Below are 16,529 nucleotides of genomic sequence, written 5' to 3' on the forward strand. Positions count from 1 at the left end.
TATTACCCCACAGTTAGTAATAACTGCCATTGTTTTTGTATCTCCTGCTTGGGTGGAGCAGAGTGGAGCTCATGATTTTACCAAGAATCAAGATAGACAGAAGAGCTAGATAGAAATCAAGCATGAAATTTATCTTCATAGGACATTAAAACGGCTGCAACCACACAAAGTCAACAAAATTTCCATGGTTAGGAGATACGATTTAGGTCAGCAATCTAATCAGTGGTTTTCTTGCAGCTATTTTGCTTTATAGGACTTCCTTCCCCCCAAATAAAATCTCCAAGAAAGAAAGTTGAAAGATCATTATCTTACTGAAATGGGAAAAAAAAACATTACTTTCTAAAGAATTCTGAAGATATGCTCTTTCCTTGTAAATGTCAATTAAGGGCAGTGGGAAGTGGCAATTATATGTTCGCTTATAAAAGGGGCTGCTGAAGTTTTGTTTAACATCTGCCTTTCTGCCTTCTGTATACACCTGCTTGAGGTGAGGTTCCAGTTGGCTACCTCAAACGCTCCAAAGATGTTCATGCTCTCATTTGATTTAAGCATTTAACAATAATTGAATAGTTTTAATCTGTTTTTTTAGCACCGTAAGTGAGGGTTTGGAACCTGTTCTCAACCAGACGTTACTGGGCTGTAACTTATCATGGTGCCACATTAAGGCTGAGTTCTTCAATTCTCTTCTTTTCCTTCTCCTAGAGAAGGACAATGTTGTCCGTCTCGGTGGTGGCCCTGATCTGGTTGGTCTCCCTGAGGACCTTGTCCACAGCTTTGGATCCAACCCTGGAGGGGACATGGAAAGACTGGAAGGCCACTCACGGTAAAGAATACACTCAGGTGAGTTTGCTCCACTGATACTCAAATGAAATTGCTGTATACTGCTTTAAAAATTCCGATACAATGTGGGCTGGCTGTCACTCCTGATGTTCTTCTGTAGTTTCTGTCCCAGTTTCCAGTTTCCAGTTTAATAGAATTTGTATGCCGCCCACTCCCATTGGGACTCTGGACGACTCACAAGCAAGATAAAAACAATTTAAAAGTTTAAGAAAAAATACAGTTATTAAAATAATACACCATCCATTCAGTCTAAGTGGGGCTGCATGCAATCAACAGCCCCAGGCCTGCCGGAACAGCCAGGTCTTGGTCGCTTTACGGAAGGCCGGGAGAGTAGTAAGGGTCCGGATCTCTACTGGTAGATCGTTCCACAGGGCCGGTGCAGCTACAGAGAAGGCCCTCCCTCGGGGGGCCGCCAGCCGGCATTGTCCAGTTGACGGCACCCGAAGGAGGCCCAACCTGTGCGATCTTATTGGTCGTTGGGGGGTAAATGGCAGGAGGCTCTCAGGTAGCCAGGTCCTATACTATGTAGGGCTTTAAAAGTAACGACTAGGACCTTAAAGCGCGTCCAGAGACCAATGGGGAGCCTGTGCAGCTCGCGGAGGATAGATGTAACATGGGTGTATCTAGGTACACCCATTATCGCTCGTGCGGCTGAGTTCTGGACCAACTGTAGTCTTCGAACACTCTTCAGGGGCAGCCCCATGTAAAGCGTGTTACAGTAATCCAGTCTTGAGGTGACGAGGCCATGAGTGACCATTCGAAGGGCCTCCCGGTCCAGGTAGGGCCGCAATTGGTGCACCAGGCGAACCTGGGCAAAGGCCCCCCTGGTCACAGCTGACAGATGGTGTTCTAATGTCAGCTGTGGATCCAGGAGGACACCCAAGTTGCGAGCCCTCTCCGAGGGGTATATAATTTCACCCCCCCAGGCTAAGAGGTGGAATGTCTGGACCATCCGTGGGAGGAAGCATCAATAGCTACTCGGTCTTGTCTGGATTGAGTGCAAGCTTGTTCGCTCCCATCCAGACCCTGACAGCCTCCAGGCACTGGCACATCACTTCAACTGCTTCGCTGAGTTGGAACGGGGCAGACAGATACAATTGAGTATCGTCCGCATATTGATGAAATTTGATCCCGTGCTGGCGTATGATCTCACCCAGCGGCTTCATGTAGATATTAAATAGGAGGGGGGACAGGACCGAACCCTGCGGCACCCCATATTTGAGGGGCCTAGGGGTCGATCTCTGTCCCCCAACCAACACCGACTGTGACCTGTCCGAGAGGTAGGAGGAGAACCACTCTAAGACGGTGCCTCCCACTCCCACCTCCCATAACCATCACAGAAGTATACCATGGTCAATAGTATAGAAGGCTGCTGAGAGGTCAAGAAGCACTAGGATAAAGGAATGTCCTCTATCCCTGGCCCGCCAGAGATCATCGATCAGCACAACCAAAGCAGTTTCGGTGCTGTAACCAGGCCTGAAACCCGACTGAAAGGGATCCAGATAATCTGTTTCATCCAAGGTCCGTCGGAGTTGAAAGGCCACCACCTTCTCAACAACCTTCCCAACGAATGGGAGGTTGGAGACTGGGTGATAGTTGTTCAAGATGGCTGGATCCAGGGAAGGTTTCTTAAGGAGGGGTCTCACCACCGCATCCTTTAGAGGGTGCGGGAAGGATCCCTCCTGAAGAGAGGTGTTAACAATCCTCTGGAGCCAGCCACGTGTCACCTCCCTGCTGGTCGAGACCAGCCAGGAGGGACACGGGTCCAGTAAACAGGTGGAGGCACTCACTGCTCCCATGGCCTTGTCCACTTCCTCAGGAGTGACAAGTTGAAACTCGCTCCATAAAATCTGATCAAGACCTGCTCCCGGCATCTCGGCTGGTACCGTCCAAGTGGAGTCCAGGTCCGTTCGAATCCGAGCGATTTTATCTGACAGAAAGTGAACAAACTCCTCAGCTCTAACCTGTAGAGGCTTGTCCGCATCCCTCCCTTTCAAGAGGGAGCGGGCTATCCTAAACAGGGCGGCTGAGCACGATTCTGCGGATGCAATAAGAGTGGAAAAATGCGCACATTTTACCGTCTGTATCGCCACTAGATAAGTCCTAATAAAGGCTCTTAATTGTGTTCGGTCGGATTCAGAGTTACTAGCCCTCCAGCGTTGCTCTAGGCATCTCTTTTGGTGCTTCATCTCCCGGAGTTCCTCGGTAAACCAAGGAGCCCTCCTGGATCCACTGCCGCGGAGAGGCCGTAAAGGCGTAATCCGGTTTAGAGCTTCCGCCGCCGCTTCCAACGTAGTTGGAAGGTAGGTACATTAGAAACAAACCCGCTTGACCCCCAAGGTCCAACTTCACCAGAAGGGACTCACACCCAACAGCCTCCGGAGCAGGGATCCTACAAGAAACTAGTGACTCTCAGATGATGACTGCCCCTCCCCCACCCCTTCCTGGTGTCGCGACTGGTGGAGCACCTGAAACCATTCTGGGCACATTTCAGTAAGGGGGACTCCTCCCTCATGGCCCAGCCAGGTTTCAGTAATACATGCCAGGTCTGCCCCCTCGTCTAATATTAGGTCCCGGAAGAGAGGAGATTTGTGAACCACAGACCTGGCATTTAGCAGCAGCAGCCTGAGACCAGAGCCCTGACAAGTCTCGCCATCTGGTCCTGGAGTGGAGCTAATAGGGCGGAAGAGGGGATAGCTGTAACATAGCGAACCCACCTTCCCCGGTAATGGCTAGCCCTACAACTCCCGTCAAACCTGTCTCTCCCAACTATGACCGGGACGCATCGTCCCACATGAACAAACATCCTACTTTCACTTCAAGTGTTCCAATTCCATAAAATTATCTTGATTTCAACTTAGAATAGCAATGTTTAGAAACTTACTTTCTGCTCTCTGTCTTCATACATGCTTTACGAGGAATAGTGTCCTGTGTACTAAATGAAAATTGAAGGGAATTTCTTCCATTCCTGGGTGATTGAATTCTAGTCTGAGAAATCTTTTATGGAAGAGAATATGAGTTCTAGATCTTCTAGGTGCCACTTGTTTAGGCTGATGCAACTAAGGGATCTTCCCTTTCTTGGCTTCCCAGGAGGAGGAAGAATCCTTCCGAAGAGCCGTGTGGGAGGAGAATTTGCGGATGATCCAAGACCATAACAAGCAGGCTGACCTGGGGAAATACACCTACTGGCTTGGCATTAACCACTTTGGCGATTTGGTAAGCCTGGATCATTTGTCTGTCTCTCTGTCTGTCTGTCTGTCCATCCAACTGTCTATCTACCTACCTATCTCTGATTTCTTTAGCCTCCATCTCAACAAATGACTGTAGTTTTCACTTATTTATTAGGCATAGATTTCCATTTTCCTTGATGCCGAATGTACGATCCCTACTTCCCATGTCAAAAACCTCAAGACAAAGATTGGGGTGCTTGCTCTTTCTCAGCCCAAAGGCCCCCAGTGAGCTTCCATGAATGAAGTGGTCATGGACTTTTCTCTTTCCAGTCTCTTTCCTGGCTTTTATAATCATACAATATTAAAGATTGAGAGAAATTTAGATTGAGATTTGTTTTATTTATATGTTTATTTATATGTTTTATTTATATGCCGCCCTATTCCCGGAGGGACTCAGGGCGGCGAACAACTCAAAGGGGGAAAGGGAACACAAAAGTACAAGACAAGCATTTAAAATAGCCAAGAGCCACACAAGTCGAGAGGGGAAGGGAGCTCATCAACCCCAGGCCTGCCGACACAGCCAGGTTTTAATGGCTTTTCGGAAGGCCTGGAGAGAGGTGAGGGTCCGAATCTCTGCGGGGACTTCGTTCCAAAGGGCCGGAGCTGCCACAGAGAAGGCCCTCCCCCGGGTCGTAGCCAGATGGCATTGGCTGGTAGACGGAACCCGGAGGAGGCCAATCCTGTGTGATCTAATGGGTCTTTGGGAGGTAATTGGCAGCAAGTGGTCTCTCAAGTAAAGAAATTGAATCAATGACCAATGTTATATTGATGACCGCATGATTGCTATTCTGACATCACATTCATTTACATCACATTGTAGCTTCAGAATGCCAAGAGCACATCAAGCAGACCCAGCCAAAGGCCACCAGCAACGGAATTATTGATAATTTGCAATCATTTCATCTGAGTAGAGTTCTAATATTCCAGCACTTACAAATATATAATTTTTAACACTGGATGCATTTAACCACCTCTGTGAATTCATCTTTACAATCTCTCCCAGTCTATTATCCAGAATGGGAATGTTAGCATTTTATCTGCCAGGTGTTTGAGCTGATTCACGGAGGCTGCAGAATTCTGGGAGTTGAAGTCTAGACATCCTAAAAGTTGCCAAAATTGGGAAACATGCAGTAGACTTAACTATACAAAAACTCCTCTGTGGTAACCAGATTTTGTTTGTTCATAAAATAATTCTTTGCATTTGATCATAGGATAAAACTGATTAAGGAGAAATATGAGAAGTAGAAATGGAGATCTGTTAAGATTGTTTTTCTCCTCCTCAGACCAATGAAGAACTTGGCAAGAGGCTGCATTGCCTGCTTTCTCATAATGTAAGTAAAGTCAAAGGGATCCCGTTCAAATCTTCAGAAAATGTGGATATCCCTGACCACGTGGACTGGAGAATCAAAGGTGGTGTCACCAAAGTCAAGGATCAGGTGGGTTGTGGTGGGTGGTTCTGGGTATTACATAGAGGTGTTTTGAAGGAAAAGAAGAGTGTTCTGATCTGTCCATTTGGTCCCATTAGAATTTGACAGATTCACAAAGACTTGCAGATAAAGCTAAATTCTTTTCTCTTAACTTCATCCCCAAAACTTTAATCCTGTTAGAACTCATTTTTGTCCACCTGCTTTCTACCAAGTACTGAGAATTGTTAAAGGAATATAAATTGAGAACAATTAATCAGTGGAGGGGCTTCCTCCAGAAGTTGTGTGTGTTCTGTCACTCAAGGTTTTAAAGAAGAGATTGGAAAGCTGTTTGTCAGCAATGGCATAGTATCTCCCGCCCAAGCAGAGGGCTGTGGATGCACTACAAGAGCTTTGATTTCCCTTCCAACTCTGCTCTTCTATATTGAGGTTTCACATGCTCAGTGGATCACTCCAGCTTTTCTTTTTTCTTTTTTTAACCCAGGGTGAATGTGGCGCTTGCTGGGCCTTCAGTGCCACTGGTGCTCTGGAAGGCATGCATTTCAGGAAGACGGGGAAGCTGGTCTCGCTGAGCGAACAAAATCTTATTGACTGTTCCGGTGATCCAGAGTTTAAAGGGTGCCGGGGTAGTCTTATGGAGAATGCTTTTGAAACTGTGCGGAAGCGAGGCGGGATCAATTCAGAGAAAATCTATCCTTATGACAGACAGGTAATACATGATCGAATCTGTGTATCTCCCAGCCCATTCCTTCTGCATGCATCGAGATGAACTGTTTTGCTCTGTGTGTCTAGTTGATAATGCTTCCAGCAATAGGATGGAAATCATTTGAGTCATGGATGGAGACAATTTCTATTAAATCCCTTCAATGGCAACAATCTCTTAGAATCACCATTTTCTTCTGCAGGATGGTATGTCTTGTCGCTATAAGCCTGAGGAATCTATTACCAGATGTAGCTCATTCGGAAGGATCATAAATGATGAAAAAGGTCTTCAGGAAGCTGTGGCCAAGATTGGTCCAGTTTCTGTTGGAATAGATGCTAGGAGTAACAAGTTCGGCTTCTATAAGACAGGTAAGGTTCCTGAGGGGCTCACATTTGACCTTGTGGTTCTTGCCATCTCCTCTGCCAACTAATATTTAACACTGATGAGGCCATACTCTTTCTAAGTACTTTTCTTTCCAAGATGGTGACAAGATCAGCTTATGTAGATTTTTCTATTAGGTAGGCTGATTTGTTTTGAAGGCTTGGCTGTGTTGAATGCACTATTGCAGGCTAACTCTGCCAATTGCCAGCAGTTCGATTATCACCAGCTCGAGGTAGACTAAACCTTCCATTCTCACAGGGTTGGTAAAATCAGGACCCAGATTGTTGGGGGCAAAATGAACTCTGTCAATCGTTTAGAGAGGGCTGTAAAGCACCCTGAAGAGGTATATAAGTCTAAGTGCTATTGGTCAGGTGGTTATTGGGGAAATTTTCATTTGGTCCCAGAGACTTCTCCGGTTGCATCATCGCTGGGATTGTGGGGCCAGCTATATGACTCTTAGAGCCCAACTTTTGAACACAGCTCCTTCCTTGGAGGTGGTCACTATTTTCCATCTTCCTGGCCAACTAACAGCCTGGTGCCAATCAATATTCTCCACCATTAACTGCTTTATTTATTAGTTATCTGTCTTGGAATTGTGTGTGTGTGACAGAATGCCTATCATCTTGCTTCTCCTGGACCTTTGCTATTCCTTGTCTGTGGGTAGTTTCCTGCATCTTTTGTGTGATACAATGGGATGGGCTGGGAGCATTTGGTCCCTCCAGGATCAAATGTTTTGGGGTTTTGGCAATTGAATGTAAGCCCAGGATGGCCTGGAAAAGGGGCAGAGAAGAGCAACAAAGATGATTAGGGGACTGGAGGCTAAAACATATGAAGAACAGTTGCAGGAATTGGGTGTCTCTAATGAAAAGAAGGACGAGGGGTGACATGATAGCAGTCTTCCAATATCTAAGGGGCTGCTACAAAGAAGAAGGGGTCAACCTATTCTCCAATGCATTGGAAGGCAGGACAAGAAGTAACCAGTGGAAGATCATTAAAGAGAAATCCAACCTACTACTAAGGAGAAATTTTCTGACAGTGAGAACAGTTAATCAGTGGAACCGCTTCAGAGGTTGTGGATGCTCCAACATTGGAGCTTTTCAAGAAGAGATTGGAGAGATGTTTGAACAATATGCTGTTTGATGTCTTGATTGAGCAATGTTTGGAGTAGAAGCTCTCCCAGGTCCCTTCTGATTCTGTTATTCTGTCTCCTTTAACATCAGTGCCTGACATTTCTATATGGCCCTGTTCACCTTTTGTTCCTTTGGTTCCCTTATAGCTTCTGGGTGGAGTTAATAGAAAATAACAGAATAATAGAGTTGGAAGGAACCTTGGAGGTCTTCTAGCCCAACCCCCTGCTCAAACAGGAGACCATTTTTGACAAATGGTTATCCAGTCCCTTCATAAAAGCCTCCAGTGTTGGAGCTCCCACAAACTTTGAAAGCAAGTTTTTCCATTGATTGATTGTTCTTACTGTCAGGTTGATTTAATAAAGCCACCATGTTTCTCTGGGGTGCTTCAGACAGTTGGAGAAATTGTTAAGGCTATTCTTTGAAATACAAAAGAGCTGACTAAGGTGCTTCAGGAATTTAAGGTACAGGCTTTCGCCGACGACCTCGTTTTTATCCTGGAGGATCCTATGGCTTCTGGGATACAACTTTTACGTAAAATAGAGGGGTACGGTAGGATAGCGGGGCTACGTATAAACAAAGAGAAGACAAAACTGTTAATTAAGAATATGACTCTGAATCAGAAAAGGGAAGTACAAAGCCTGTTAGGGATTAAAATGGCCCATAAAATACAATACTTGGGAATTTGGCTCACGGAGAGATGTTCCTCTATCAAGGTAGATAATTATATGAAATTGCTACAGCAGGTATCTAAGGATATGACTAATTGGAGTGGTAAACAACTGTCTTTGATGGGCAGGATTGCAACAGTTAAGACATATGTATTACCGAAATTTTAGCTTCTGTTTCAAACGGCACCAACTAAATTGGACAATTTTTTTTTTAAATCTTTGGAGACAATAGTGGCTCGATTTATATGGCAAGGCAAGAAAGCACGAATTAAAGCCCAAATATTGCAAAAACGTAAAGAACTGGGAGGCTTCGGAGTACCCAACTGGGAAGCATATTATAATGCAGCAATTATGACATGGGTGAAGGATTGGGTGATGTTGAGTAGAAGGCGCCTATTGGCTATAGAGGGACATGACCTCCCCCAGGGATGGCATGCCTCCCTCTGGCAAGAAAGAGACACCCCCCATAGGTACTTCATGGGACATTATATTCGGAAGATTTTGATGGGGGTCTGGGAAAAGATGAGGAAAAAATACTATCTTAGGGTTCCGTGCTGGTTGGCACCGTTAGAGGCCTTAACGCATCCCAGTGTATTTAATTGGTCAAGAAACATAACATATAAAGACATTATGACAGAAGATGGCAACATGAAAACAAAGATAGAATTAGAGCAGCAGGGCAGGAATCTGGAATGGTGGGAATATTTACAGGTTAGAAACAGGTTTAAAAGCAATAAGGTACGGTTTGGGATCTACCCAAACCCTCAGGGCCTAGATAAGATTTTGTTTGGCGGAGACAAGAAAATGTTATCGAAGATTTATCAATTTTTGACCTGCCAAGATGCTAATGAAGAGATGGATAAAAGCCTTCTAATAGCATGGGAGAGAAACTTTGGCTATGAGATTGAAATGGGCAAATGGTGGGATCTATGGAGTAAGACCATTAAACTTACAATATCTACAGCATTCAAAGAAAACATATAACCAGAGATGGTTTATAGGTGGCACTTCCCCCCAACGAGGTTAGCCAAAATGTTTCCTGGGTTATCTCCACTGTGTTGGAAATGTGGAAGAAAGGATGGCACATTCTACCATATTCGGTGGTCCTGTACTGAGGCCACGAAATACTGGAGAAGGATTCAAAAATGGCTAAAAGAGGTTACTGGGGCAAGCATGGAATGGGAACCCGAGAACCTTCTACTAAGCATTAAACCAGAAAACATGAGCAATTCAATATGGCATTTGAGCCTACATATAATTGTGGCCGCAAGAATAACTTATGCACAATTTTGGAAATCCACTATCATACCGTCGGAAGATGCTATAATTAAAAAGATCTATAAATGTGCAGAAATGGACAGAATGACGGGTTGGCTGAGGGACAAAGGAGAAAGGGAACATTACCTTAGCTGGAACTTATGGTATATGTGGGCGACAAGGAGAAGAGCAGGGACTTAAAACGGGGAAAGTTAAACAGCAGTTGTTAACAATGGGAACTAAAAGTGAACGTGGGTATTGTAACAGATCCCTGAATTTTGTAATGAGAAGATGTGGCTTAGAGACCTAACAATGAGGAAGGGAAAAAAAAGTTGGGCTGTGAATGACTGTCACCGCGGGGGGGAGGGGGGTTGTATGTTTAAAATTGTATTTGTATGTTTTACTCTCTAAAAAAATGTATAACTAATAAATATTACTTAAAAAAATAAATAAAGCCACCATAGTTTCTCTAGGATCAGACAGTTGGATACATTTTAAGGCTATTCTTTGAAATACAAAAGAGCTGACTAAGGTTCCAGAAAAATCTCTATTTACTCATGCCAATGGGATCCCAACCAGAGATTGTCATGTTTCCTCCTGGCTTCAAATCAGAGGTGGGTTCCTACCAGTTCAGACCGGTTCGGCCGAACCAGTAGCGGTATGACGGGCTGGGTCACTGGAACAGGCAGCGACCCAGGCCTGTCACACCCCTGAACCAGTTTCCCAGTCGCCGCCCTCATCTTGTTTTTAATTGAACTGCACATGCACACACAGCACGCACGCTCAAGCAAACCGGCAGTAAAGCCGGCCAGAAGCCACCCCTGTTTTAAATGTATATATTGAGTATAGAACTGTTAAGTTTATAACTAAGACACTGGTCCTATGAACCCAATACATTGGAGGCACCTTGCAAGGGGGATTCATTTATTTAATTATTGTCTCTTGGTATTAACAAATTTATATCTGAAGAATGAAGGTGAAAACACGTATCCCAGGATAATGCTGCAGGATTGAATTTGGGTTGCTCACCGGGACCAGAGATTGTCGTCTTCTGAGCTTTTGGACTCATGCTGGAGAGAAGTTCCCTGAAGATGAGCTCCAGCACCAGTCCAAAAGGTCAGAAGACAAAGCCTCTGGTCCCGGTTACCGATCCACATTGGATCCTGCAACATTTCTATCTTACCATTAATTTCCTCCCATATACCCTATTCTGAAATTAGACAATGTAATTTATTTTATTTTATTGATAAGATTGCAAGGCTAATCAGTTAATCAACTATCACGTGAACTGTTAATACCTCTTTATAATGCCTTGGTAAGTCCACACTTGGAATACTGCATTCAGTTCTGGTTGCCACACTGTAGAAAAGGTGTGGACACTCTAGAAAGAGTGCAGAGAAGAGCAACAAAGATGATTAGGGGACTGGAGACTAAAACATATGAAGAACGGTTGCAGGAACTGGGCATGTCTAGTTTAAGAGAAAGAAGGACTAGGGGAGACATGATAGCAGTCTTCCAATATCTCAGGGGTTGCCACAAAGAAGAGGGAGTCAAACTATTCTTCAAGGCACCTGAGGGTAGAACAAGAAGCAATGGGTGGAAACTAATCAAGGAGGGAAGCAACTTAGAACTGAGGAGGAATTTCCTGACAGTGAGAACAATTAATCAGTGGAACAGAAGTTGCCTCCAGAAGTTGTGAATGCCCCAACACTGGAAGTCTTTAAGAAGATGTTGGATAGCCATTTGTCTGAAACGGTATAGGGTTTCCTGCCTAGGCAGGGGGTTGGACTAGAAGACCTCCAAGGTCCCTTCCAACTCTGCTATTGTATTGAAAGAGCAATAAAGATGATTAGGGGACTGGAGACTAAAACATATGAAGAACGGTTGCAGGAACTGGGTATGTCTACAGAAAAAAAAGAAAAAGAAAAAGTAAAGGACTGTCATGAAAAATAAGAAATCTCTTTGATCAACATAGTCGTAGGGGATTGGTTCTCTGGAAAAAGCTGGGAAATACCATTATAGCCTAAGGGTTTCGTCCAGTGCCTGCACAAAGGAGGCCCAGGGAAAACATCTCCAGTAAGACATATTTCAAATTAGAGATGCAATCATTAAAAAGGCCTCTGCTGCAGCTAAGATAGAGTGGGGCATCTGGCTGCCAGTAAGGATGGGTTATTCACTAGGTTATTTCTTATTCTCTCTACCCAGGTATATATAGAGAAGACTACCATGGAGAAAGACAGATAAATCATGCTATGCTGATTGTGGGTTATAACAACACCAGCAGGGGCAAAGGCTATTGGATCGTAAAGAACAGGTGAATAAACAGACGTCAGTCTGCAGAGATGTAAAAAATGGGAAATTCACTTATTGTATAACATACTTGAATGCCCTCAGTTTACAGTTAGTCATGATATGATATGCAGTTTGATATGGGACCCCACAGAATGGAGCCGGCTATTATGCCCCATTTGTGCAGTGAGTCCCAGCAGATGCTGTGTGAGGTCTGCAGGCTAAACATACCCAGATCTTCTTTTGCTTAGTTTCCATCTTGAAGTCGGGTTGCCTATTCTCTGTGAAGCCATGGAGCAGAAAGTTGGCCTAATGTTGCCATATAGATTCTCTTTTTTAAATGTTGGCCTCCCTGTTAACACATGGCAAAAAGCCACCTTTTGCACCGTGCTTTTGGAGATGGCGAAACTTCAGCTAGAATCATGAATGATCCACTGTGCTGCAGAACTGCAGAAATAGAATCAATAGAATGAATGAGCTGGAAGGGACCTTGGAGGTCTACTAGTCCAGCCCCCTGCTCAAGCAGGAGAACCTATACTATTTCAGATAAGTGACTGTCTAGAACTCTAGATAAATGTTCTGTATTCTTACCTTCACAGCTGGTCCACTTTTTGGGGAGAGAAAGGTTACATGCGCGTTGACAAAGGATCAAATCAATGCGCCATTGCTGAAGACGCTGCCTTTCCTATCCCAGATCCAGAGAAGGGAATATAATTTCTTCTTTCAGCATAAGGATCGTTTGAAATGCGGAGCTAAAAGTCACCAATGAATGACCTGCTGCTTCTGAAGCTTCTAGATGAAAATAAAAAAAGTTAATAAATGCTTTTGGGCAATGCAATTCAGAACTGTCAGAGCACATTCTATTCTATCATATGCATGTTAATTAGATTATTAGAGTAACAGAGTTGGAAGGGACATTGGAGGTCTTCTAGTCCAACCCCCTGCTTAGATAGGAAACCCTACAGCACTTCAGACAAATGGTTATCCAACATCTTCTTAAAGACTTCCAATGTTGGAGCATTTGCATCTTCTATGAAGTTAATTGTTAATTGTTAGTTAATTGTTCTGTCAGAAAATTTCTCCTTAGTTCTAAGTTATTTCTCTTCTTGATTAGTTTCTACCCATTGTTCTTGTTGTACCCTCAGGGGCTTTGGAGAATAGCCTGACTCCCGCTTCATGTCATGCCACCCCATCCTTATTTTCATTAAGTTGGACATACCCAGTTCATGCAACTGTTTTTCATATGTTTTATCAAATAGCTTACTGAAATGTTTATTAGAGACCTAGTGTTGGTATAAATATGGCATATTTCCACATGGAATGTCAGAATTCCTGCTGCATCTAGCACTGTAAAAAAAACCCACAGAAAATATGCATTAGAAATATGTATTAATTTCATACATATGTGGTTTGAGATAACAGTTGAGATGACACTGTTTATTGGACTCCAATGGGCCATTAAGAAGGCCAAGCTAGCCCACTTTACATAATGAAGACTTCTCCACTTCAGCTACAGGGGGATGGGATTAAAGCATGATAATATTGGCCCCAACTGACCACATGGCATCTGAGAACTCAACCAAACCTGGATCCAAAACACAGCCTAGAGAGTTGCCTCTGCATGACCCCATGGGAGTCTGACAACCAATCAGAATACATTTCTTACACAGGAACAGGAAACGGCATTAGCGGGGATGCTTACCTCAGAAAAATGCCACCAGTGCTTTCGTGGTGTGGAAAGGGGCACTTTCTGAAGAACTCGATTTATCGTATTGGAGCAGGTTTTGAGAACCTTCCATGGGGTCATTTATGTGAGGGGGGGGGATTAGACTCTTTTTGTCTCCTCTGTGTTTGCAGCGAGACTTTTATTATATAAAATTAATCTGATTTTCTACCTAACCATTGTTACTAACCTGTTGTGGCCCAGCAGGAACCGTTGGACTGCCAACAGACTCTGATAGGAAGGGACCCTATGAATCGGCTCTGGACGATGTGGAGGACCCTGGGCAGGGTTCAGACTCTGAGCAGGAACCAGAGAGGCTGGTTGGCCACCAGGGGGAAAAAAAATCCATTGTTTATATATTTGATTTCTATCCTGCCTTTATTACTTCATCAAGTAACTCAGGGCAGCAAACACATCTTTTTTTACTTCTTCCTCCTCTTTTCCCCATGACAACCACCCTCCTGAGGTGGATTGGGCTGAGAGAGATAAGGCCAAAGAGTCTATGGAGATTCTCAGTCAGCCAAGTCCTGGTTGTCCCAAATGGGCTTTTTTTCAAGAGGCAACTAGATTTCCTTCTTTTTCTTTGAAGATGTTTCACTTCTCATTAAAGGCGCTTCTTCAGTTCTGACTGGATGGTGGGGAATGGAAGGGTTTCTATTCCTTGCAGACAGCTGGTCATTTGCATCCTTTGAGAGAGTTGTTGGAGAACCCTCAACAGGGGGAGAGATAACAACATCGTCTATCTCCAGTCTACAGCCCAGTCTTTTCAGTAGTTTCAAGAAGCCTCCACACCCATTTGCACCACTGGGGTGATCCTGATGACACAGATAAATATCCAAGTGGCCTTAATGATTCTCAAAGGATGCAAATGACCAGCTGTCTGCAAGGAGTAGGAATAGGATAGGAATAGGAAAGTTTATTTATAGGCCGCCCTTTTCCCTGAGGGGACTCAGGGCGGCTTACAATTCATGGGGAAGGGGATACAAACAGTGAGACATAAAACAATACATAATTAAAAATAAACACAACATTCATCATTCGGGTGGGGACGGATTACAATCTAACCCCAGGCCTGACGGGATAGCCAGATCTTAAGAGCTGTGCGGAAGGTCTGGAGGGTGGTGAGGGTACGGATCTCCATGGGGAGATCGTTCCAAAGGGTCGGAGCTACTACAGAGAAGGCTCTCCTCCGCGTAGTCGCCAGTCGACACTGATTGGCAGATGGGACTCGGAGGAGGCCTAATCTGTGTGATCTAATTGGTCGCGAGGAGGTGATTGGCAGGAGGCGGTCTCTCAAGTACCCAGATCCACTACCATGAAGGGCTTTATAGGTGGTAAGTAGCACCTTGAAGCGCACCCGGAGATCAACAGGTAGCCAGAGCAGCTCGCGGAGGATAGGTGTTATGTGGGTGAACCGAGGTGCACCCACAATCGCTCGCGCGGCTACATTCTGGACTAGCTGAAGTCGCCGGATGCTCTTCAAGGGCAGCCCCATGTAGAGCACGTTGCAGTATTCCAGCCTTGAGGTCACAAGGGCACGAGTGACTGTTGTGAGCGCCTCCCGGTTCAGGTAGGGTCGCAACTGGTGCACCAGGCGAACCTGGGCAAATGCCCCCCTGGTCACAGCCGACAGGTGGTGATCAAAGGTCAGCTGTGGGTCCAGGAGGACTCCCAAGTTGCGAACCCTGTCTGAGGGGTATAGTGTTTGACCCCCCAGCCTGAGTGATGGAACACTTGCCAAATTATTGGGAGGGAAGCACAACAGCCACTCGGTCTTATCCGGGTTGAGTACCAGTTTGTTAGCCCTCATCCAGTCCCTAACGGCTTCAAGGCCCCGGCTCATCACGTCCACCGCTTCATTGAGTTGGCACTGGGCGGACAGATACAACTGGGTATCATCCGCGTATTGATGGTATCTTATCCCGTGCCTCCGAATGATCTCGCCCAGCGGTTTCATGTAGATGTTGAATAGCAGGGGGGATAAGACCGAACCCTGCGGCACTCCATATGTTAGGGGCCTAGGGGTCGATCTCTGCCCTCCAACTAACACCGGCTGCGACCTGTCCGAGAGGTAGGAGGAGAACCACTGCAAAACAGTGCCTCCCACCCCCACCTCCCGCAGTCGTCGCAGAAGGATACCATGGTCAATGGTATCAAAAGCCGCCGAGAGGTCAAGGAGAACCAGGATGGAGGCATGGCCTCCATCCCTGGCTCTCCAGAGGTCATCGGTCAATGCGACCAAAGCGGTTTCTGTGCTGTAACCAGGCCTGAAGCCGGACTGAAATGGGTCCAGGTAACTAGTTTCCTCCAAGGTCCGCTGAAGCTGGGAGGCCACCACCTTCTCAACAACCTTCCCCACAAAGGGGAGGTTGGAGACTGGACGATAATTTTTGAGAACGGCTGGATCCAAGGATGGTTTCTTCAGGAGGGGTCTCACCACCGCCGCTTTAAGTGCGGAGGGGAAGAGTCCCTCCCGAAGAGAGGCGGTAACAACCACCTGGATCCAGCCCCGTGTCACCTCTCTGCTGTTGGCAACCAGCCAGGAGGGGCACGGGTCCAGTACACAAGTGGAGGCACTCACAGCTCTCATGGCCTTGTCCACATCCCCAGGGGCAACATCCTGAAACTCAACCCAGCGATGGTGTGCCAGATTATCCTCCTGTGCCTCGGCTGGATCTGCAAAGTCGGAGTCCAAATCCGATCGAAACCGAGCAACTTTGTCCGCTAAGAACTGGACATAGTCCTCAGCCCTACCCTGCAAGGGGTCCCCCGCATCCCTCCTATTTAGTATAAATCCTTCCGTTCCCCACCATCCAGTCAGAGCTGAAAAAAAGCCCTCTTGGGTGGGAAGCAAAATATCTTCAAAGAAAAACCAGAAAGTCCAATT

At 45.5% G+C, this 16,529-nt stretch overlaps 1 protein-coding gene across 1 annotated transcript; it reads left to right on the top strand.

Moving 5' to 3' along the window:
* Positions 1-463: 463 nt before the first annotated feature.
* LOC116519819 (cathepsin L1-like) lies at positions 464-12,764 on the top strand. The gene is made up of 8 exons (XM_032233908.1): positions 464-484; positions 700-837; positions 3,928-4,053; positions 5,351-5,503; positions 5,976-6,200; positions 6,397-6,562; positions 11,836-11,944; positions 12,519-12,764. The coding sequence occupies exons 2-8, from the start codon at positions 709-711 to the stop codon at positions 12,631-12,633; spliced, it is 1,023 nt and encodes a 340-aa protein (XP_032089799.1). The 5' UTR covers positions 464-484; positions 700-708; the 3' UTR covers positions 12,634-12,764.
* The last annotated feature ends 3,765 nt before the right edge of the window (positions 12,765-16,529 follow it).

This window comes from Thamnophis elegans, chromosome 1, assembly GCF_009769535.1.
Source record: "Thamnophis elegans isolate rThaEle1 chromosome 1, rThaEle1.pri, whole genome shotgun sequence".
NCBI lineage: Eukaryota > Metazoa > Chordata > Lepidosauria > Squamata > Colubridae > Thamnophis > Thamnophis elegans.